Source organism: Diabrotica virgifera, chromosome 8 (genome assembly GCF_917563875.1).
Source record: "Diabrotica virgifera virgifera chromosome 8, PGI_DIABVI_V3a".
NCBI lineage: Eukaryota > Metazoa > Arthropoda > Insecta > Coleoptera > Chrysomelidae > Diabrotica > Diabrotica virgifera.
In genome coordinates, this window is record NC_065450.1 from 200,839,190 (window position 1) to 200,865,466 (window position 26,277).

The window sequence follows — 26,277 nt, forward strand, 5'->3', positions numbered from 1 at the left end:
AATCGTTCTATTCTGAAGAAAAGGCCATTTTTTTCCAAACTACAAAAATTCGTTATTCGCTTTTAACTCAATTTTCTTAAAAACTAATCATTCTAGGTCGGTCAAACTTCTAGAACCTATTAATAATACATAAATAAAGAAGACCAAATAAGGTCAATGACTAATTTTAATTAAGATGGTGATTATGGGGTTGCTTCCGATCACTTTTTTGCCGAAAACAATAGGGACTGACATTCTTTTCATTATAAGTCACTTAATTTTTGAGCTAGATATTTTTAAATACTTTAAATTAGTTTGAACAAGTTATCCTCGAAAAATGCATAGTTTTCCCGTCTTTTGACTTTGAAACTACAATATTCAGCATTTGACGAAGAAGAGCTAACATATAATAAAGTATAGTTCGATCACTATTGGTTTTAAAGAAAATTTAAAAAAAGGGTTGTTTATTTTTTCAAAGGGTACATTTTTGTTAAATAAAGTTGTTTTGATAAAACGAAAACTTTTGGAGATATTAGCAGAAAACTTATTAAAAACATTGATTTTTTCGATATAAAACTCACACTTTAGATGGCGAATAAATCGAAAACTATTAATTTTATCAAAAAAATGTATAGAAAATTTTTTGCTTAGAATGAATGTTTTTATCAACTTTTTCGGTCAAAATATAATAAAAAATGTCCACCCCCCGAGATAGGGTGGCAACCACCCCATGGTAAAAGCGCCTTTCCGCATCATATAGATTTTGATCCTTGGACTATCCACTATTTATCCTCAAATTTTCAATCAAATCGATCCATTCTGTAAAAATTGCGAGGTTTTGTCCTATTTTAAACTTCATTACTTGGACTAATATTAACGTTCATTAGTTTGTTACAAAAAAAAAAATCGACTTACTTCAGAAGGCGAGGCGCTGAAAAACATGCTATCCATCGAAATGTTCTGCTCTCCCGGCGCAGAAAACAAAATCCTCAGTTTCTCCATCGTCATCAGATTGCAAGGCATCAACTGAAGAAGCGCGTGCCCCATATCTCTCAACATCGCAAACGGCAACGTGCTTCCTACGTTCATCAACTGGCAGAAGAATTGGGCGTAGAACGGTTGTTGGGACATCAGAACGCCCGGTAACAGATTCTCCGCTTCGACGTTTGGACCGTCGTACGGGTGGTGGGGGGAAGAGGTCGAACTGTCCGAACTACTGTCCTGGGACGACGCCATATTCGAGTTCATTTGAACTATTTTTGCTGATATTAACTGAAATTACAAATAAAACGCTAGAGCTGCACTTTTAAGAGTTAATATATTACGAAAGACAGAGTTAAGATTTAATTTCAATACTGAGCACTATCATTTGCAATTGTGAGTATTTCATCCATATGGAAAACTAGTAGCGAACTTGCAGTAAGGTGGGATCCAGACAAAAAATCCCGGACAAATAATCTCCACAATTTTTTTTTGGACAAAATATCCCCACAAAAATCCCCAAGAAATATTTGCTGCCGAATAGTTCTCTAAAAGATTTCCCGAAATTTTACCAAATTTCGAATTCCAATTTCAAAACTTCAAATTTTACATGACAAAAAATGTGAGTTTTTTCAAAAATCGTGTGGAAGATATGGGGAATGAGCTAAGGCTGTGGTAGTCATGTTGTAATTATTCGCTTAAATATTTTGCTCACTCTGCTTTGAATAACTATAAAGTAAGTTATCAATCGAATGAGCACAGAAAATGACAATAAATATCGTCTCCATACCATCAGATTGACAACAGGTGGTATACTTTCTTTGGTTACACCTCCTGAGATTTTCAAAATTTATAAATCATACAGGATGCTGAGAAAATTAAGATGAGAGAATTTTAAATAATTCACAACTCATCTGCTCAGCTTGGTAAAAGCTCCAACAAGAAAGATTCCTTAATACTCAATCAAAAGAGTAATTCATTTACTCTTTTGTTTTTTTGGTTTTTCATTTCGAAGTGCAGTTCTCAAGATATTAGATCGTTTCTATAATTTACCTATGTTATCACGATAAATCGTTTTTTTCAGATTATAGCGCCATCTATCCACAATTCAAAAAATATCTTGAATAAAAGTTGCTTACTTTTATGTAAACAATCCAAATCTGCAATAAAAGCTGGGGGTTTCCATTTAAGCTTTTAAAGTTACCACCACCCCACCTCCAGGGGGTGGAGGGGGGGGTCATGTTTGATGTCATTCGATAGATTTTTGAAAATTATTGAACACGTATTTTTCAGTTTTTCGATAATGATGTTTATTTCGTGAAATATTCAACCGTTCCGTTACTTTTGGGACACCCTATATAAAAACGCAACAATGCATTGTTGCATTTGTACTATCATTGCAATGATAGTACAAATAGACAAAAATACAAATCCATCATCATTAAGAGGAGTTCGACAAGGCGACATAACATCGCCAAAACTGTTGAATCTAGCCCTAGAAGATGTCCTTCAAAACTATAAATTGGTCAACATGGCTTCAACGTTAATGGCAACACATTAAATCACCTCAGATTCGCTGACTTGAGCAAAGTGTTCAACCAGTAAATCCTTCATATCATGATATATGGATGTCAAACCTGAACACTAACCTAACCATGGTAAATATGAACAAACTAGACACAACAGAAAGAGCAATGGAAAAGGGCAATGTTACGTATACGACTGTCAGATAGAAAGAGAAACGACTGAGTAATAGACCGGGCAGGATCGTCGCCCTCGCTAGCGAAATTATTCCGATTCGATTTTTTTGCACAAACTTACTCAAAAAGAGGTCCTTATAACATATCCACAGGGTGCCGGGCGGTACCGTGGTCGAAAAATTGTTTAAACATTTTTTAACAAATTCATAAAAATAATTTTTTCATTTCGAACCAGTTTTTTTAGATAATTTGGGTCATTCTGAGCAAAATAGGTCTCTTGTCATTTTTCTCTAAAATTGACTGTTGTTGAGTTATATGCGATTAAAAATTTGAAAAATGCGAAAATGGTCATTTTCAAGGCTTAATAACTCGATTAAAAATTATTATGAAATTTAAAAAGTGACCAAATCAAGTTTCAAACCTCTTCTTCAAGGTCCTGAAAAGCTTTTTGTCATTATATTATTACAAAGCTGGTATTTCTAATTATAACAATTAGCGCTATAATCCAGGACGTTTCGTGGCCCCCGTTAGTAAATTTATACCGGATTTTCTGGCACAAACTTACCCAAAAACAGGTACTTATAACATATCCACAGGGTGCCGGGTGGTGCCGTGGTCGAAAAATTGTTTACAATTTTTTTTAAACAAATTCACAAAAATAATTTTTTCACTTCGAGAAATTTTTTGATATAGTTTGGGACATTCTGAGCAAAAAAGATATCTTGGGATTTTTCTCTAAAATTGATTGTTGTTGAGTTATACGCGATTTAAAAATTGAAAAGTGCGAAAATGGCCATATACATAACTCGACAACAATCAATTTTAGAGAAAAATCACAAGTGACCTTTTAACTAGTGACTTTTAATCACTAGTGACCCTGTTTAAACAATTTTTGGACCACGGCACCCTGTGGATGTGTTATAAGGACCTCTTTTTGAGTAAGTTTGTGCAAAAAAATCTAATCGAAATAGTTTCGCTAACGGGGGCTACGATACAGTTGGACTATAGCGCTAATTGTTAATAAAAATAGCAGCTTTGTAATAAAATAATGACAAAAATCTCTTCAGGACCTTGAAGAAGGAGTTTGAAGACTTGATTCAGTCACTTTTTGAATTTCAAAATAATAATTTTTAATCGAGTTATTAAGCCCTTAAAATAGCCATTTTCGCATTTTTCAAATTTTTAATCGCATATAACTCGACAACAATCAATTTTAGAGAAAAATGACAGGAGACCTTTTTTGCTCAGAATGGCCCAAATTATCTAAAAAAAATTGTTCGAAATGAAAAAATTATTTTTGTGAATTTGTTTAAAAAAAATTGTTTAAACAATTTTTCGACCACGGCACTGCCCGGCATCCTGTGGATATGTTATAAGGACCTCTTTTTGAGTAAGTTTGTGCAAAAAAATCGAATCGGTATAATTTCGTTAGCGGGGGCGACGATACTGCCCGGTCTATAAGATCAAAACCAAAAGTCCAGGATATCACAACAAAAATTGCCATACTCAAATGGAGTTTCAAGGCCAATGCAGGCCAAGCTGCTAGACAAAAAGGCCAACGTTGGTACACAATACAACTTTCACGAAGGTAGATGACCAAAAGAAAAATAAGTTGTTCAGGATAGATGAACTAACTGATCCAATTGAAGCCGGCAATGGGATAAGACGGGGGATACCTTGAGTCCTTTATTGTTCAACTTGATCATGGACGAAATAATAAAAAAAGTAAGAACTAAAAAAGAATACCAAATGGGAGAAAAACAACTTAAAATAATCTGCTATGCGGACGATGCAATACTAATCTCTCAAAGTGAAGATGATTTACAACGTATGCTGCACCAATTTAACATAACCGCCAGAAACTTTAACATGTTCATTTCTTCAAAAAAGACAAAATGCATGGTTATAACAGCAGCTCCAATAAGATGTAAATTGGAGCTGGAAGGACAGATAATAGAACAAGTGATGGAGTTTAAATACCTAGGCATCAGACTATCTAGCTACGGAAGGCTCGAAACAGAAGTGGAAGATCAAGTGAATAGAGCAAACAGAGCCGCAGGTTGCCTGAATGACACAATATGGAGAAATAAAAATATCGGAAAAGAAATGAAAGGCAGAATTTACAAAACAGTCATCAGACCAATAATGACATACGCGGCAGAAACACGACCCGACAGAGAGGACAGAAAGATTGCTCGAAACAGCGGAGATGAAAACCCTTCGAAAAATCGATGGTAAAACTCTATGGGACAGAGCTAGAAGTACAGATATACGACGGAGATGCAAGGTGGCTAACATTAATAACTGGGTAAGAAACAGAAGAATAGAATGGAATGACCACATAAGCCGAATGACAACAAATAGAATAATAAGGACAGCGAGAGACGGTTCCCCAATAGGAAGACGATCAGTGGGAAGACCACGAAAACGATGGAACGACAACTTACTAGAGGCACATTGAAAAAACAGACAGTCATGTCTATACAAAAAGAAAAAGAAGAAGAAGGATAGAGATCGATGTAAGGAATTGGAAGAGGCCTATGTCCAAAAATGGAAGGCTAAGAAAAAGAAGAATAAACTCGCTATATAGGAACTGATTGTTGCAAAAATATCAAGTGACTAGTTTTTGAACGTTTTAAAATACGTTTAAAGTAAATGTTCAACATTTTGGTACTTACCATTTTGTCCCTGATGGGTATCTGCGAAAGAAGTTTCTTGTCCTCGGCGGGCTCCAAAGGCTCGCCGTTGATGAACAATTCGAGCTTGCAATATATACCAGGCTTGATTCGTTTCAAAATGTATTTTCTCAAAGAGGCTAGAGTATCGTTCGAATGCGTGTACAGTTCCAGGTCTTCGACTTGCCTGTTGGGACTAGAAAACCGCACGATCAGAGTAATGTGTTTGCCGTAGCAAGCTCTGTGCAACGGAAGAATTTTACGTTCCCCCACGAAGCTGTTGTCGCATTCGCTGATGTACTCGTGTAGAACCTTCAATACCCTGCATATTTTCACGGCTTCCGACTTAATGCGGTTTTGAAGTTGCTCCGAGTCGAATTCTTTGTCGTTGGTCGATTTTTGCAAGATACTTAACGTGTCGTAGTGAGCTCGAAGCCTGTCGTAGCATTCGGTGATGTAGTTTTCGTGGAACACCAACTGCGCTTGGGTCAATCTAGGACCGAGGTTGGTACTAACTTCTTTAAGAAGCTCGATCGCTCTGGTAGCGATATCGTTTGGGCACAAAGTAACTACTTTCCATAGATAATCGAGACCTATTAGATCGGGATCTTCCGTTAGAAGGGACCTTCTTTTGTATTTCACTTTGCCTTCCTTCACGTTAACCGCTTTGAAAAATCGTTCGAAGCATCTGATCCCGCTTTCTGTGAGCAATATCGGATCTATCTGTAATATGTTGTTTTCGAAGAAGTCTTTGTTGATGCCGGGATCTAGATCAGGCTCGTCTCCCATTAATTTAGAGAACCACTTGAAACAGGCTTCTCTGTCGCTCTGGAAAACCGCGTTCTCGGCGAGACACTGCCATATTTGCTTCGCTTGTTCGGCGCATAGCCACAATTGTCCGTCTTTTAAGAGGAATCTAAGAAAATTCAGTCTTTCCTGGACTTGCAGCGTGTGGCCGTACCGTCCGTCGGGTATGTAGGTCTCGCTGGTCAATTCCGGGTTCTCTTTGATTAATTCTCTTAATCTATCCATATAACTACAAAGGCTGTTGGTTACTAATATAACTAGAGAATGCTGGTTTTGCAATCGTTCTATCACTTCTTGTCTGTAGTAAATGTGGTGGGTACGTTGAGTGTGGCTGCCGTTCGTGTTCTGTTCGTATAACGTGCAAATCTCACGGATCTGCTTGAGAGCCGGAAGCGCCCACATTTCTCCGTTCTTCAGTTCTTCCACACATTTATCCAACCAAACTGTCTTTTGGGCGTCCCGCTCCTGTGAACAACTATAATCCAATATCTTAACATGAGCAGCTAAAGCTTGATCCATTATTTCGGTTGGGACATCTTCGGCGTGTGCCAGATTCCAAAACAGCGTCAAAACTTTGTGCGCCATGACGCCGTCTTTGTCGTCCTCCGCCAATCGACGTATCAGTTCTAAAAGTCTTTCTCTCTGTCGCTTCGACGCCGAAGTCCAGTTGTTTTGGAAACACTCAAATAAATGGTCTAATTGTTCGGCGCTGAAGTCCCAAGCGAGTTTAGCCAACAAATCATGGACGTTTTTAACTATGGCTTCGTGTTTTCCGACTTGAGCTGCCCAAACGGCGTCCAAATCGTGCAAACTTAACGCCCTCTCTTTGATGACGAACCTCAGTATCTTCTCGAGTTTCTCTACGTACTGCGGCTGGTGTAGCGAATCCCTTAACACTATTTCTAATACTTTATTTTCATTAATCCACTTGGCCATACGTTCGGGCGTGAGATATTCCTCCTCTTCCATTCCGTGGTGTCGATTCGGGTAATAAATAACGCTCGAAATAACTTTATTGATTTCATTTAAAGCGTTCATCTTTCCGTTAAAGCTGGAGATTTGCAACTGTCTTAATATCATAGTCAATCTAAATCCTTCTAAAGTTCTAATAAGTTCTTCTTGATTGGGTACTCTAGATGCCAAATTCTTAGACGATTTTATAATAGCCGAGACGATATCGCTTTTTTGTTCATTTTTCGCTTCCTTCTTCAATTCTTCGTCCGATAATTTATCTAATATACCAGGAATCATTTCTAATATAGGCAATATATACTTGTTGATACTGTGAACCGTCAAAAATTCAAAGCAAAACCCAAAAGGCCTCAGTAAAGCGAACACTATAGAAATACTTAAATTTTTCCCCGATTGGAATCTATCTAATAAAACTTGGAAACCGCCCAACTCTCCGAATTTGTTGATAAGGTCCACCAACCACCCTCTGGGATTCCTCAAGTCGCTCGATGGTCTAGCGAAGAGCTCCTCTTCGGATAAATTACAATTCGGACCGGCCGTTTCGCTCTGTCTAGAAGAATTGAAGCTGTGGAACTTGTTATTCGGATTAAGAACCATGGCGAGTAAATCCAATAGAGGGTACCAGTCTTGAGGCAGCTTCACCACGCACAGCTCTATGAGTTTCAGGCAGTTTTGATAAATGCAGGCGTGAATATTCGGTTTCCAACTGGACACTGCATCGTCCGTCAATATCTTCGTGAAAGACACCGTCAATCCCTCCCTGAAGAACCTCTGGCAAGATTCGGATCTTGTATCGAGATTTTTTCGGGCCAAGTCTATGGAGACTTTCAGTAGACATTCTAGCTCCTGGTCGGCCAGGACCGGCACCACCCATCGCAAGCTCGATATTTTTTCATCCAGTGACGCTAATTTATCTTTGGGGAACTCCGGTTCGAAGTTTTCATCTTGGATTTCCTCGACGACGTTGTTCTCAGATGGTCCAGGAGAAGATCCCTGAAACATTATTAATGATAAACACTGCCCTCTTGGCAAAACAAAACATCTACAGGGTGGGGCATTAGTGTGACAAAGTCCAATTACTCGGTTGTCGTAAGAGATATGAAAAAATTTAGGTAAAAGTTAGCGCACAGATAGGACCATAATTTAAAAATATTTTTAAATATACAGGGGCGTCCGTATTGACAGGGTGACAGAAACTTGTTATTTTAAATGGAACACCCTGTATATTTTTACATTTTTGGATTTTCCTCAATATTTCCTTTCTTAAACATAGGGTTTTGTAATATTATACGAGGTAATTTAAAAGATAATTACGTTTTTTTGTTAATTTCGTAGCAAAATGTACACCCTGTAGAATTGTAGTGATTTGACATCAAATTTTCGATGTATGTTCAAACGATTTTTAATATAGTCTACTATTGTTAAACATTAAAAGTATAGCAAAATGTTGAATTTTAGTATACGGGGGGAGTTTTCTTAAATGGAACACCCGAAATGATATTTTATGGTACTTTTTTTATTTCTTAAGCATTCCCTATACCTAAGTGCTTTAATTTGTACGTTATTCGTGATTCATTAAGACAAACTTTTATTGCAACAAAAATTACGTGAAATTATGTTACGTGGCCCTAAAAATATTCAATCAAAAATAATGTTTTGTAATATAATAAGGTTTTTGTGCTAGTGGAGTATAACAAAAATGTGCTACTAGCAAAAATAATCTTTTATCAGAAATTCCCTGATAGATAATAATCAAGAAGAGAAACGTTTAAAAATATACTAGAACGGTTTCAAGGGACTGGACACTTAGATTATGATAAATCTGATCGAACAAAAACTACGGTAAATGAAGAAAACATGAATTAAATGTAATCCTTAGTGTCACTGAGGATCTGCATATTAGTACAACCATCCTTACAATCTAAGTATCTAGTCTGTTGAAACTGTTTTAGTATACTTTCAAAAGTTTCTTTCCTTGCTTGTCGTCTATCAGGGAATTGCTGATGATAAATTTTTATTGCAAGTAGCTCATTTTTGTTATACTTTCCTAGCACAAAGCCATTTTAATTAGTTCCTTATTAGAAAAATTCATATTAGTAATGGTAACAAATCAACCGGAACTATATAAATGTCAAATGTTTACGCAAATTTTGTATCATAGTCAACTTGGGAGGATTTTGTATGTTTGATTAATATTTTAAGCACCAACAAACTTAACTAGGAATGTATTTGGATATCTCGTCCAATATTAATAAATTAAGGATCAGGCTAGATTATTATGTATTTTTATTTCGAAAAATTATTTTTGATTGAATATTTTCACGGCTACTTAATAAAATTTCACGTAATTTTTGTTGCAATTAATTTTTGGCTTAAATAATCACGAATAACTTACAAATTAAAGCATTAGATATAGGGAATGCTTAAGAAATAAAAAAGTACCATAAAATATCATTTCATTATACATAATACTAAAATACAGGGTGTTCCATTTAAGAAAACTCAGGAAATACTCATTCAGAGTTTCGACCCACCCTGTATACTAAAATTAAACATTTCGCTATACTTTTAATGTTTAACAACAGTTGACTATATTAAAAATCGATTTAATATAAATAGAAAATTTGATGTCAAATCACTGCAATTCTACAGGGTGTACATATTGCTAAGAAATTAACAAAAAACGTAAGTATCTTTTAAACTAGCTCATATAATATTACAAAACCCTATATTTTAAGAAAGGAAATGTTGAGGAGAATTCAAAAATGTAAAAATATACAGGGTGTTCTATTTAAAAAAAACATGTTTGTGTCACCCTGTCAATACGGACTCCCCTATACAGGGTGTTAGTAAATAAGTATGAAAAATTTTAATGGCTAATTCTACATGAAAATTAATACCAGTTTGTTCTATAAACATATGTCCGAAAATGCTTAGTTTCGGAAATACGGGGTGTTGAAATTTTTATTTCAAACTGCCAATTTATTTATTGCTCTAAGACCAGTTGAGCTATGAAAATAAAATTTGCTGAGTTTTAGGAAATAGTTATTACGAATTTTTTGACATACAACTTAGAATTTTGTATTCATCATTGGCGCGCTTACGGGCAATGGTCTGAATTTTTTTAAAGAAAAAAATAGTACGCCACTGAGATATTTCGAATTAAAAACTATTTTTAAATTCCACGTCTAATTTATGATAATAAACCTTTCTTGCCTTTTTTTCATATGATGCACCGTTTTTATGCAGAAAAATAAAACATCTTGGCGCGTATTTTTCATTTCTTAATACATCATCAAGAACTATCCAATATAATAATACTAAACTAGAACAATAACAGAAAATATTACTGATAAGATTTCAACTAGGTGCAAAGCTGCAAGAAATGTTTAAAATGATCTCCTTTACAGATAACAGAAAAATTTTATATTTATCATTGGCGCGCGTACGGGTAATGGTCTGAATTTTTTGAAGAAAAAAATAGTACGCCACTGAGATATGTCAAACTAAAAATCATTTTTGAATTCCTCGTTCAATTTACGACAAAAATCTTTCTTTCCTTTTTTTCATACGAGGCGCCGTTTTTATACAAAAAAAAAAAAAAAATAAAACATCTTAACTCTTACCAAGTATTTGAGGTAGTTTCCATATGCATAGAGACTTAGTTCAAATACTTTGTAAACGATAAGATGTTTAATTTTTTTGCATAAAAACGGCGCCGCATTTGAAAAAAAAGCAAGAAAGATTTTTTGTCGTCAATTGAACGAGGAATTCAAAAATGATTTTTAGTTTGACATATCTCAGTGGCGTACTATTTTTTTCTTAAAAAAATTCAGACCATTACCCGTACGCGCACCAATGATGAATATAAAATTCTTCTGTTACCTGTAAAGGAGATCATTTTAAACATTTCTTGCAGCTTTGCACCTAGTTGAAATGGTATTAGTAATATTTTCTGTTACTGTTCTAGTTTAGTATTATTATATTGGATAGTTCTTGATAATGTATTAAGAAATGAAAAATATGCGCCAAGATGTTTTATTTTTCTGCATAAAAACGGTGCATCATATGAAAAAAAGGCAAGAAAGGTTTTTTATCATAAATTATACGTGGAATTTAAAAATAATTTCTAATTCGAAATATCTCAGTGGCGTACTATTTTTTTTCTTTAAAAGAATTCAGACAATTGCCCGTAGGCGCGCCAATGATGAATACAAAATTCTTAGTTGTATGTCATACAATTTGTAATAACTACCGCCTAAAACTCACCAAATTTCATTTTCATAGCTCAACTGGTCTTAGAGCAATAAATAAATTGGCAGTTTGAAATAAAAATTTCAACACCCCGTATCTCCGAAACTAAGCATTTGCGGACATATATTTATAAAGCAAACTGGCATTAATTTTTCATGTAGAATTTAGCTCTTAAAATTTTTCATACTTATTTACTAACACCCTGTATATTTGAAAATATTTTTACATTATGGTTCTATCTGTGCACCAACTTTTACCTAAATAACTTTTTTTCGTATCTCTTACGACAACCGAGTAATTGGACTTTGTCACACTAATGCTCCACCCTGTACATTCGCTCCGTGCGAGACCATGGTGAGGATACACGAAACTATGCCAGCGTCCGTAGTGGCGAAATATGACAATTTTGGTGAATTTTTGTAATGTCAGTGTCATTATGTTCGTTCGCGGACCCTGTCAGTGACTTAGTCCACGACAACGCATGTGCACTTTAATTCCATATTATATTTATTTAATGTATTATCGTTTATTGATAAATATACCAGTATATTAATAATTAATTAATAGTAAATATACCTCGTATATTTATCTATCAACGATATTATTTACATTATTTTAAAGTGTACATGCTCCACTTGTTGTGGACGCAAACACATTTATTGTTTGTAAAACAGATTTTATCAAAAATGGTAAATAAATATTACATATTAAAGTCAAATATTTCATAGGTGTATCATATTAGGGCAGTCAATGAGGGTATGTGGCTCCGAATTCTATCCTGCTATATCGATTTACGTAATATTTTCACAGTAAGAAGGGAAGAGCCCAAGAAACAAAGTCTACCCTATGCCGATGTGTGCTTTTGTCTTGGGGCGGTTCCAAAATTTTTTGCTTAAATAACTACAGAAGTTGCTAGAACCTAATACTAAGCAAAAACTGTTCTATAATTTTTTTTTCGAAAGCTCAATACTTTTTGAGTTATTCCTGGTTGAAAATTGGCCATTTTCATTGAAACAACACCTTTTCAAACGGTTTTTTGCGAATACCTTAAAAACTATACATCTAACTAAAAAAACTATATAAAACATTTTTGTAGCTTATAAAATAACAAAGAGATTCTTTCCTTTATGAATCTTCTAGTTATAACACAAAAAGAGATATGGTAAGTGAAAAAAACCGGTTTTCTTGGTGCATGCTCAAATCAGTGTATTTAACTTATTATACTTATATACTATAACAGAGAAACGGTCGATTTTAGATGCATAATGCTACCTATAACTTTTATTGTGCTTGAAAAGACCTTTAAAATAAGCAATATTAAATGTCGATTACATTCAAACTATGCGAAATAAACTGTAAAAAATTTGATGACTAACGTATTTTAAGAAAAAAATGAGAAGTATATTTAACCCCTCATCCACAAGAATTTAAATGCATCGTTTTCCTTCTACAATACATTTTAATATAGTATTCTTTTTATGTCCAAAAAGTTGGGCGGGTTTAAAATGAATGGTTTTTGAAAAAAATAAGCTCAAATTATTGAGCGCATTTTTAAATTTCCTTAAAAATCTTCCTTTCTCTCCATGTCACTCGAAAATGATAAGAGATGCCAAAAAAAAGATGCCATACAAAAATGAAGGTTTCTTCTAGATAAACATTTTGATTTTATTTTTTATAACAGTATCTCTTACCATTTTCAAGTTACATGGAGAAAAAGAAGATTTTTAAGAAAATTTAAATATGCGCTCTATAATTTGATCTTATTTTTTTTTCAAAAACCATTCATTTTAAACCCGCTTAACTTTTTGAACATAAAAATGACACTGTAGTAAAATGTATTGTAGAAGGAAAACGATGCATTTAAATTCTTGTGGGTGAGGGGTTAAATATACTTCTCAATTTTTTTCTTAAAATTCGTTAGTCATCAATTTTTTGCAACATATCTAGCTTAGTTTGAATGTAACCGACATTTAATATTGCTTATTTGAAAGGACTTTTCAAGCACAATAAAAGGTATTGGTGTAGCATTATATATATAAAATCGACCGTTTCTCAGTTATTTCAAGTTGAATACACTGCTTTGAGCATGCACCAAAAAAACAAACTCTTTTTACCTAACATATCTCTTTTTGTGTTATAACTAGAAGATTGAAGAAGGAACGAATCTCTGTTTTTTTATGAGCTACAAAAATGTTTTATATAATTTTTTTAGTTAGATGCATTGTTTTTAAGTTATTCGCAAAAAACCGTTTGAAAAGGTGTTATATTTCAATAAAAATGGCTAATTTTCAACCACGAATAACTCAAAAAGTATTGAGTTTTCGAAAAAAAAAATATAGAACAGTTTTTGCTTAGAATTGGGTTCTCTAGCAACTTCCGTAGTTGTTTAACCAAAAAATTTTCCACCCCCGAGAAGGGGTGGGAACCGCCCCCAAGACAAAAGCACACACCGGCATAGGGTAGACTTTGAATAAGGAGATATTTTCAGGCTATTCCTAAAATTTCATTAAAATCCATGCAGTAGGATAGAATTCGGAGGTAATAACCTGTTCTTGCTCTCACTGACTGCCCTATATGTATAACGTCGAATTGTGGTCGCCAAAAATGTCAGGCGACTACGCTAGGTGTCGCGTCAGTCATGCACGGAGCGAATAAATGTATTAACCATAAGGAGTTATATTTATTGATAATATTTATTTAACGGTGCTCATTGTTATATTTTATGACAAAATAAGTTAAATGCAAAATTTGTCAATTAAATGAATTGTGTGTGTTACTCTCACAGGATTATTCTATTATATACTGAGTGTCTGAACGCCAAATAATATATTAATAATATATTTTAACATAAACTTGATTAAAAAGCTAAATTTCAAATTTTGTCATTCATCTTTTGCAATTCAGGAATATGCACCTTTTACTTTAAACAATTGATAACTTTTATTATAATAAGACAGAAAGATTGAAACAAGTACCATTGTCTTCAGAAAGGTAAGAAATATATACTATAAAAATTTCAGAAAAAAATATTAAAATGGAACAGAGTTGTAGCGACTTAAACGCAAAAAATGTGATTTAATTTTTTTTTTATTTTTATCGTATAATTGCGATTTTGACCATGTTCCCCCACGTAAATTTCAAAATATAGATACCTAATTTTCGTTTTCAGGACCATCAAAAACATAAAGTATGACCAAAATTAGCCATTTACCACACTGTGGTCAGTATCTCGAGAAATAAGCGTTTTTTGGGGTGTGCTGCTCGTCTATAAAGCCACATAACTTTTTTCCTATTGCATATTTTGACTTATTTTCCAGAAAACTTCTTCATGAATTATGTTTTATTGCTGTGTTGATTAAAATTATAAACTAAAAAGTTTGTCACTTAACTTTTTTAAGTAAACATGAAAATAACGAAAGCTGACGACAAAATGTTTAAAAATTAACAACTCCTCTTTTAATTTGTTTGAACTTTTCGGAAATATCTCGTTATTATCGATATACTTCAAACATGATACAGTAAAATTTTCAAAAGGAAATATTTGCAGCGACCAAAGATACAGCGAGGTAAATATGAAAAATCATCAAAATAGATTTTTCGCATTCTTGCATAAAATTTGATTTTTGAATATGTTCCACCAATTCTAGATAAAAATAAACTTCATATTCGGATTCAGCGACCTCGAAAACCTAAAGAATGGCTAAAGTTGGTTTTTCACCTGTAAGTTGATTTTCGTGGTCTGTATAACGTAATTTTAGGGATTGCTGCCGCTCGCCTATATTGTGTTGGACTTTGAATAAATCGATTTTAAAGCTGAGTAACAGTATTGTCAGAATTTAATGATGATACTTGTATTAATAGTTATCACAATTATCTTAATACATAGATAAGAGGTAAATTTATGTTGTTCTGAAGCTATTTTCTTGTGGCATTTTTACAATTTTAACTATTTAATGGGAAATAAGCCACAATATTATTAAAAAATGATTTTTATTAACGTTTCGACGCCCAAATCGGGTGCCGTTGTCAAAATACAAAATACTACTAACATAAACAAAAATGTTGTTGCTTAGTAAAAAAATTCTTCTAATAATTTATTTAATTTGACTCATTTATATCGGCAATTCAGATACATATGATACATTTTAAAGTAGAAGACTTTAAAATGATGTTGCCAATATTTATGAGTTGCGTTCCTGGGACGACTTTACTGAAAGATAGTTCATTCGATTACTTGAAATCAACCCCAACTCAAGAATATCCGTCACAAAAAAATCATAGCATGTGATCTGTCTTTAAAAAGACAACCACATGCAACGGTGACATTAAAATTCTCGTGACGTTTGTCAATAATTTGCTTCTTACCTTAATTTTTCTGTTATTCTGTAATATTAGATATATTAGTTTTAATTTTGTATTTTCTTTTATATTAAAAATATAATATGTGTTGGAAAATATGGAAAATCATTTGGAGTTTTTTACAGGTCTATTGACAAAATTATGTAGTCTAACTACTACCTATCAAACTAGTGGTGTGTTTCAAAAACCCATTCATGATATCACTAAAAGTGTGTCATTAAAAAATAATAATGAACGAAGCAATTTTCAACATATTATTTATTTTAAAATTATTTTATTAATGGCAATTCACCTAACTTTAATTTTTTGTCATATATGAAATTTACTACTCTTTTCTTTTCCTCCATTTCACTGTACATATACATATACAAATAACATACAAAACTTACAAACTTAATTCACAAATAACTAACTACTAAATAAAATAACTATAACAATACAAAACTTAATAGAACCAACTTGGCAAATAAAAAATAATGATAAATAATCGAAAAAGTAAGGTAATGTCATCTTATTCTTCTTTTTATTTATCAAAAATAGTTCGAACGTACCCGAATCAATACCTAGTACAGAATTTCCTAGATAAGCAGGTCTTTTAGTTGTGAAACGCTATTGTTCTTAAGTATTTAGTTAGGAAGTTCCTATCGATAAGAATTACTTAATAAGGCAACTGTTTAGGTATCGTTGGTGAAATCGAGCATGAGGAAAAAAAAATTAACAAAAGCGTTCATGAAGAGTTGACTATGCTCATGTCCAACAGAGTACCCTGGAACATTTTGGCGCAGAGTTATGAATAGTGATTGGGTACCTCTCTGAAAGAGCTCAGACATGTCACAAATCTGATTAAAAGAATTTAATTCTGTCACTAATCAAAATATAATATTGTTCTATACGTTCATTTATATTCTATAACTTGACAAACAACATTAGACCAGGAAGGATCTGTTTTTAGGTGGATGTGAGAGGTGGCATTCGGATTTTTGCGGATAAAATTAGGTGATAACTTCGTTAATAATAATTGACTTATGCTCCTTCTCAAATATTCCCGGAATATTAATAAAAAAAAATAAAATATTAAAAAATTTCAAAAAATTTCGTTTTTTTTTCTACTTTCTTTGCTTATAACTTTAAAACGATTCATTTTGGAACAAAGTCGTACACGAATAAAACAAAGATAATTAAATTTTCTATCAGATACGATTGGTTAAAAACGTCTTAATTTAACACCCTTGCTGCAAAATAGCAATAAATATAAAATAAGGGGGCAAAACAAGCCTATCCTTATTCAATGTTTTCCATCACTTAGGTTACACTTGGAACCTTCCTAATTCGCTTAGAAAATTTTTGTAATGTGCTAAAACCGTCCACCAAATTTCATTAAAATTGACTTACTAGATTTTGCATAATAATTTTGCAATCTAAACTTTTTAAAAAAATTTAAATTTTTTAAAATCTTGCACAACAAAAACTAGAACATACAAAGACTTGTCAATTTTTTTACATATAAAGAAGCACTCCACCTATCTAATGCACTTTACAGAATTGAAATCGGATTATTTAAGCAGCCTCAGCAATGTTTTAAAGTTATAAACAATTTTTTGGCTTATAAACAAATTAGTGCCGTGTCCAGGAGGGCGTCCCACGGGCTCCTTTATTTAGATGGACTTACCCAAGTTTTTTTATGTATTTTGACCCGTAGAACACGAATTTTTTGGGTAACAGTTGATCCGGATGTCGATAAGATTTTTATAAACAAATAACTTGAGGAATTACATAACATCGATTTTTCGCAAAATAAAACATTTTTTTTGTATTTCTTGTCTGTCACTGTCTAAATCTGACAGTTGTCACATTTTATTTGCCATTTGGTATAAAAACAAATCAATTTTGTTTATTGCATTTATAAAATGGTATTTTCTTTGTGTGTGTGTGTGTGGAAAGATAATGGCATGGAATCAAGTCCATTTGCCACAGAAAGTTGTAAAAGGAATTTTCTTATAGTATAACTACAGAGATGTGGGTTATGCCGTTTTAAATTTGTATTTTATTTTCTTTAATAAAATTTACTAAAAGTTCCAAGGTGTATTTTCTTTGATTTGTATAGTCTTATAAATTGTACAGATTAAATTTTGTTTTATATAGAATAATTTAATATTATATTATTAGCGCCATCTATTGACAACTAGATTAAATGTTATAAATGTCACCGACGAAATGTAATCAGCGACGTGCGTTTTTTTCTGTCACATACAATTTAATGCGTTAGAGAGAAATCGAAAAACTGTGACGCACTGAAAAATGCTCATGAAAAGAACCATACAAGTTTTTTCGTAGGATGCATGGTTTTCGAGATAAACGGGGTGGAACATTCAAAAAATCGAAAAATTGCAATTTTTGAACGAGAATAACTTTTGATTAAAAAATAAAATAGCAATTCTGCTGACAGCATTTGAAAGTTTAAGTCAAAGTATACCGGTTTTAATTATTTGCATTGCTAAAAATGAATTTTTTAGCCAAAAATTTATTACTATTTGTTTATAAGCCAAAAAATTGTTTATAATTTTAAAACATTGCTGAGGCCCCTTAAATAATCCGATTTTAATTCTGTAAAGTGTATTAGATAGGTAGAGCACCTCTTTATATGTAAAAAAATTAACCAACTTCTAAATGGTCTACTTTTTGTTCAGAAAGATTTTAAAAAATTTGAACTTTTTTAAAAACATTTACATTGCAAATTTATTATGCAAAATCTATTAGGTCGATTTTAATGAAATTTGGTAGACCATTTAAGTAAGTTATAAGAATTTTCTAAGCGAATTACTAAGGTTCTAAGTGCCACCAAAGTGGTTAAGAAACATTGAATAACAACAGGCGTATTTTGCCCCCTTATTTTGTATTTATTGCCATATTGCAGAAAAGGTAATATCTTAAAACATTTTTGACCAGTCGTATATCATACATAAAAACAATTATCTTTATTTTATTTCTGTACGACTTGTTCCAAAACGAACCGTTTTAAAGTTATAAGCAAAGAAAGCAGAAAAAAATCGATGTTTTTCGAAATTTTTAAATATTTTAATTTTTTTATTAATGTTCCGGGCATATTTGAGAAGGAGCATAAGTCAATTATTATTACTGAAGGTGTCACCTGACTTTATCTGCAAAAATCCGAATGCCACCTCTCACATCCAAAAATACACATTTTTTTACAGATTAGTCCTGGTCTACATGCCAAGAACGCTGAAATAGTACAACACACTTTTAACACCATTATTAAAAATTTCTATTTTATGCACACTGTAAAACACTGTACACACTATTTTTCTGTTTAATTTATGTGTATAAAATATATCCTAATAAAGCTTCCAGGAAAGCTGTTGTATCTTTCAACATATTTAATTTACTATTTCATCAAAACATAAATCTACCAAAATTTTTTTTTATTAAAAGCAATAATAAACCACAAAAAAGTAAGTCATATATTATTTTATCAGTTTGTTGCAGTTTTAATAATTTTTCATTATTCTGATTGTTGACAATATATAAATTGACAAAGAATCTACAGAGACCAAAGTTTAAATAACAAAAACAAGTGGTAAAAAAGTGAAAAACTTTTCAGTTTGGCTAAAAGAATGTAGTAAAAATGTTTATACTGCAAATAGGCATTGAGACCTTACGTTATTGACTTTATTTGGTATGTGATTTTGATCGGTACATTTGAGGTTGAAAGTGCACTGAAGAGAAAACATTTCAAATATGAGAGCTGTGATAGAAAAATTGACATACCGTAAAGAAGAAGGTTTTAAACACAATCTTGTGCTTTGTAAAATGTTGCTGGGATGGAGTTCCAAAGAAAGAAAGGTGCTACTATAGTATGCAGTCTACTATAGTCATGTTTATAAACGAATAAATCGAGGGTTCAGTGTCAAACAACGCTATCTACATTTTTTGTGAAATTGAGATATATCTATAATCGAGTTCACCGTTTTCGACTTCATTTAGTAACAAAAACCTGTATCTCTATCTGCAGCAGATTACAAAATACATTAAACGTTAACTACAAATTGTGAAAAAATTGTTCATGTCAAAAACATCTAAGAGGTGATAACGTTATTTCACAGTGAATTTCGTGATACATCAAAAACAGTTATCGACTGTTAACGTTTATTGACACTAATATTTTAAGCTGTAATTGTAGACAGCGTTATTATTATAATTCGTATTTGTTTGAAAAACGTCATTTTGATACTGGATAGCTAAATACATTTGTTTATTTTCGATATTGTTCGATTCTACCATCTGATTACGCATTACATGATTACATGATTACAATAATCTGATTACTCATTACATTTTTTAGTTTTGCCGAAGTTAAAAGAAAACATATAATATTTTATTTTCTTATTGCCGGTTACGTATATATTTGTCGTAATTATTTAATATTTTGATTTTGTCAGTGTTTAACAGAAAAATGTCCAGTCGTAGCACAAAACTTTGTATGACACGAAGCACTAGCGGGTCGTGGATCTTCTGAGGTAGCCTCTTGCCTTACAAATACAATGAAAAGTGAAGTTACTGGGAAAGACCAAGAGTTACTGGGCCAAAATGTTTCTGTTTGCTGTTGAAACACTAAATATTTCAAAAATCGACCAATTATTTATTGAGCCCGGATATTCCCAAATGGAACGTGATATGGTCCATGCCCACATCGAAAACGCGAGTAAAGGCTTGGAAATTTATGACCCATCGGGATGGTATATGTACAGTGATTAAAATGGCTTTAAAGAAATCAAAATACGAAGTAGTTGAAATAGATCAGGAAGACATTTTGAATTTTAAAGAACTACAAATTCAAATGATTAAAAATAAAAAACTGAAATTGAAGGAGATTTTGTCAAATGGTTGAACATAGTTTGGCTACGATATACATATTATAAAAGAAGACACTGCACACAGTTATTTCAAATATAATTTTAAATCAGACAACTTTACGAAATTAAAACTACAGAGAAGGCAACTTCGAACATTTTCAATTAACAAACTTGTGCCAAGAAGAAAATATGACAAACCGTTAACGATTAATAATAAAAAGTTAAAAGGTTTAGTAGAACTCTGTGAGCAAAAATTAAAGACCAATATCACTTCTTTTACTAGAATCTTCAAGGAAGGGGTGATGATCATAATGAAAATGTTTCAGAAGATGAAGACGTTTAAAGATGCTACCTATAAGTATTTAGACATTTCATAGATGTAATATTTGTATGTTATTAGAAAAATTAAGCTTTTTTATTTAAATACACTTATAACATTTTTTATAATATAGGGTTAGTGCTGCATTGGATATCCTGAAAATTTTGAAAATATCAGCGAATTTAAGTTAAAGGATATCCTGAAAAAAGGGGAAATATCAGTGAAATTTTCTCAACATTTTAGGGAAATTGCATTTTTACATTTTCACCCAGCAGTGCTAACCCTGTAGTAAAACTATTATTATCAGGTGCGACGTAAACGCTTACAAAAAATATATATCGGTAATATCAAAAAGCGTTATCAGGTCATTATTAAAAAAAAATTCTATTTTTTTCTCTATAGAATAACAATAACCTGTAATAATTTTTACCATATGTCAAAGAAACCATAATAATACTATATAAATTTACAGAGTTCTATTGTAATGTATTTTGCCTCCGTAATCACAAATTTGTTGGCCGATATTACGTTTCAAAACAGTTTTTCGCATTTTCTGCCACTTTATGTTTTTGTAGTTAACGTTGTTTGATACTAAACCCTCGAAATAAGAAGAATCATTATTTTAATTTTACAAATAATCCTTTGTTATATGTATCTCTATTTACTATTTTAGTTGGGAATAAGCCAATTGCGTGGCTTATTTCCAATTACAATAACAAAGTGATATGACAAAGTATTAGTTTGTAAAATTAAAATAATAATTTTTCTGACATGTGTTTTACTCACTTTGTAAAGATGTTCATTATAGTGTGCAAATCCTTCTGAGAAATGATTAAAAAGATTATGGTGTTGTTTAGCAACACAGATAGGTCACACAGTGTCTTGCAAAAAAATCTTTACAAAGTGAATAAAACGCATAAATCAGAAGAATTATTATTTTAATTTTACAAATGAATACTTTGTCATATCAATTTAGTATTTCAGTTGGGAATAAGCCACAAAATTGGCTTATTTTGCACACTATAATGGATAGGGACAAGTAGACCTCACACTATAGTAACACTGAAAGAAATATCGAACGTTAATTCCAATAGTGTCACTAAACAAAATATTCTAATTTTAGATTTTACCGCCATTTATTAGCAAATTTCGGGCACTACAACCTAGTAAAATTCGGTAAAGTAATTTACTAACGTGACTCGAGAAAAGGCATCAATGTCACTATGACCTTTATAGCAAGTTGCCAGAAGCGTCAGTACTAAACTGTCATTAAAACGATAAGTACAGCATGTCGGTAACAGCATGTCGGTTTATTACCATAATTTTTACTCAGAAGGGTTTGAACACAATGATGAAAGGCACTTTTGTAGGAGAAATAATGTTTATTACTAAGTACCAATAAATATTACAATGTACAATAAATTTTATGCAAATTTAATTTCTTTACTAAAATTCAAAGAACACCGTAATCCTCTCCCAGAATATGCGAAACCTTTCAGGTAAATCACACCCTCGAGGTAGACCGCATACTATAGTAGCACCAAAAATACATTGATTACTTAATTATACAACCAATATATTATGGTTTCTTTTATATTGAATATGTCGAGAAGCTGTAAAATACTAGGACTTCTACTGTAATTTTACTTTTAGTTTTGATTTTTTGTTTCTGTTACCAGACAATACAGGTTTTGTTTATAATTTAATAAAAATTTACATCTACATTTTATTTTTGTGAGTTTATATGAAGAATTTAGCTGTATTTACTACAAAAGTTTGCTACCCCTTTTTTAACAAATAACGAGTTAAACAAAAGTTCCTATAATATTAATAGAAAAAATGACACTATAGTACTAAAACCAAAAATTACATAATAATGAAATCACATGTTTTTTGTATACAGCATAAAATCATAATTTCTTATATTAATTAATATCTGTGAAAGCAACAAGAATGGTTTAGTTATTTTTCAAATATTGATATTTCTATAACAACCTAAAACTAATTTTGTATCTCCTGTAAAATACATGTTTTTGTTTAATGACAGTATAGAAATTAGCGTGCGATATGTTGACAAAAACATAAATGAATAAGTATAAATTGTTATTTTTAATCCAGTAAGTGCATATGCATATTTTATATCTGTATTTCCATTAACTCCATGGTACAATAATAAAAATAACTCTTTCCTCAATTTCATAATATACTAAAAGATAAGGTTCATAAACATGTTTAAAGTATGTGGTGAGGTTCTAAGAAATTTGACTTTAAAAATTTCCAGAATGAATTACAGAATAATGAAGGTTTACTTAAAAGAACACAATTCTTATCAGTAAACATGAAATTAGATAAATATTTTCATGATGCACTGATTCACAAGCAGTTCACGAATAGTGTGTAGGGCGTAGGGTCTTGTTCATTAAAATTCGATTCTTAAACAGCATGATTCGTGTGTGCACAGTAATTCGCTCTTGTGAGCGGTAAATTAACGAATATCAAAGGCATCAACAAGAACCGACAAACATGGATAAATCAGGCATCACACATTACGAATCATGAACAAGTATGTATGCTTTATTCACGAATTACTATGAACTACAACAAACTGGACAAATGACACAATGTGAATCACAAATATGTGCATAGTCTGTAGCGAGTATCAACTTTTAATATTACTTCAAAAACAAAATAGATTTTTAGTGTGTTTTATTTGTTATGTGTCCTTTCAACCCAATCTTTTTCCCATGATTGCCCCCCCCCCCCTTGGAGAGGTTTTTCGCCAGTTGTGAATACTATAATCGCCCCCCCTCAATTAAATTGGAACAAATAATCAGTATTTATTTTTACTTTTCGTAAAATGATAAATGGTTAGTAATAATTGATAATTTCTCCCTTGGGCCTCGTGTCCCTCACATAATTTCTTTATGTCTGGCTCAATGTTGGTTAGTAGCAACCTCAAATCCCCTCTTTCTATTATGTCGAGCCTAATTCTTTGTATATTTTTCAATATACATACAGAACTAAAACCTATCTGCACTAGATATGTTGTGAGGAATGCTAATAATAGTAATTTGATTGTATTACACAAGCTTGGACTTGAATTTGGGCTCAAACAGTTCGATTATAATTTTGAGCAGCAATCAGATGTTTTAAAACTTATATCGTGCATTGCTGTATGGTATTTTAAAAAAACGATGTTATGATAGATGAGCTTGCAATGGCACTTGCGCTGGCCTTATGTTTCGAGCACCTTAGAGTCCTTGATCAATAGCTGAGGTGTCAGTGTTGTCCGGGACGCTAATGCAAACCGGCTAGGACAGAGATCTCAAACCAGGACATATGGTAAGCCTTCACATATTTACTTTTTTTTTATCCTATGTATATCTGATCGAAAGATTAGAAAAGTATTGTAGTTTTTTCTCAATTACCGATTTCTCGTTTCCCAAAAGCTAATCACCCCCCTTATCACCTCCCGGTTGGGAATCAATGCTTTAAAATATGCTTAAATTGTCTATTTCAAATATAACACTACTAAATGAAGAGATAAGTGCAGGAGAAAGGGATAAGACCTTCATTTACATTTTGAGGTTCAAAAAAGTATGCTTTAGCCTCAAAGAATGAGGAAAAAAAAATAAAAATATTTGAAAGATAAACAAAAAGAAAAAATACAAGTAATCCACAATTTAGTAAGATTAGATAGGAATAGATAAGTTACATTTTTATCAGTATAGAACATAAATGTTGTACCTGACAGGTAAACAATTAAGTAAATATGAAAATGGGAATTTTATTTTTACAATATCTGTCATCATCACAAAAGAGGGTAATTAAAAAGAAACAAACAAATACCTCCTCCCAGTTCTAAATACTTTTAAATGTTTAATAAACAATAAATAGTAGTTCTTTTATGTAATATAAGATAATATCGACTAAATATAACTGGTATTTGTTGTGATAACATTGACAAAGAATAATAAAAAATCGAGACAGAGCATCCATTTATGTAATTAATAATAGTACTTACTTGAGGTTCAACACTATCTCCTGTCAATCCTTGTGCCCTAGTTGCAATAGTCATATTTTGATTCGTTTTTACATTAACATTGTAGGTTCAACTGCAAAGAAAGGACAAAAATAAGAAATGATTTAGTCTGGACATCTAGGGATGTAATAATATACGAATTATAAAAAAACTCGTCGGTGTTTTAAGACATTCGAGTTGTATAGGTAAATTGGCACTATTTTGTACCGAAAAAAGCTCAAAAATAATAGTTATGGATGAGTTAAAGGTAAAAAATTAGAGAAAATAAATGGGAGTGACAGCAGTGACAGGCTTAGAAATCAAAGATTAGTGGCTAATATTTCTTACCTCTATACTCATAATTTGACCAACTTTGTGGGTTTCTAGAGGAAAGGACGTCTTAAAAAGTACATAAAATGACTTTTTATCGCCCGACACTTTTATTTTTTGACAGTCCACCGTAAAATCCACCGGCATATACAAAATGGCGCCCCCAAAATCAAGGAATAAAATTGTTCTAAAAATATCTGTCACTGGATATTAGTAACCAAAAACGATTATTATTTTACACATAAATATACTAAACACTAGGAGAACTTTAAATTGATTTCTTAAGAAATTCCTAGTTGTTGACGTACAGAATTATTTTTACAGGCACGTCGTGATTTTGCAAATAGAGTTGCCAATCTTGCAGTTTGATAGTTTCTTTTGGTATTTCGATCGGGTTCTCTGTTGGCAACCATGATTCGACCATTGCCGAAATCAAGCGATCGAAAAAAATCTATTATTTTCAAACTAAAACAAAAGGAGATAGACCACTACAAAGTTTTATTTTAAAGACATATTATAATTGCTTGAATGAAATGCTTATATTTTTTATGATATAATATAAATATCTATTAGGTACAAGTATGTTATTAAATGTAAATACCTATTTACACAGGCAATCTATAATACACTGATATGTAGTCATGGTTGCCTATATTGTAGATCTCTTAAAATTGATTTCTCTGAATAGTCCATATAGTGAGACCGCTCCCGTCTGAAAAACATTTCTAATTCGGTTGTTCTGCGGATTCATATTCAAAAATGTCCCCTTTAAACAAATCTGAAGGGTACCGGGCGGAATTTTTCGGCAGAAATTGTTTAAATAAATACATACGATCACCTTTTATTGCTCAAAAAAATATATTTTTAGGGTTTTTGGGTCATTCTAAACAAGAAAGGTATCTTGTGATTTTTCTCAAAAATTGACAGTTTTCGAGTTATAGGCGATTTAAATTCTAAAAAATGCGAAAATACGCATTTTCGAGGCTTAAAAACTCATAGTTAAATTAGT

At 32.1% G+C, this 26,277-nt stretch overlaps 1 protein-coding gene across 1 annotated transcript in view; it reads right to left on the bottom strand.

Annotated features, from left to right (window-relative positions):
• Window positions 1-25,630, bottom strand: part of LOC114328255 (probable ubiquitin carboxyl-terminal hydrolase FAF-X) — an 80,722-nt gene extending 55,092 nt beyond the window's left edge. Inside the window, exons 1-4 of the mRNA XM_050659603.1 lie at window positions 25,287-25,630; window positions 24,942-25,032; window positions 5,339-8,107; window positions 895-1,251 (exon numbers count right to left, since the gene is read on the bottom strand). Coding sequence (XP_050515560.1) covers window positions 895-1,251; window positions 5,339-8,107; window positions 24,942-24,995 — 3,180 coding nt within the window. The 5' untranslated portion in view covers window positions 24,996-25,032; window positions 25,287-25,630. The remainder of the gene's footprint in view (window positions 1-894; window positions 1,252-5,338; window positions 8,108-24,941; window positions 25,033-25,286) is intronic.
• Between the last annotated feature and the right edge of the window lie 647 nt (window positions 25,631-26,277).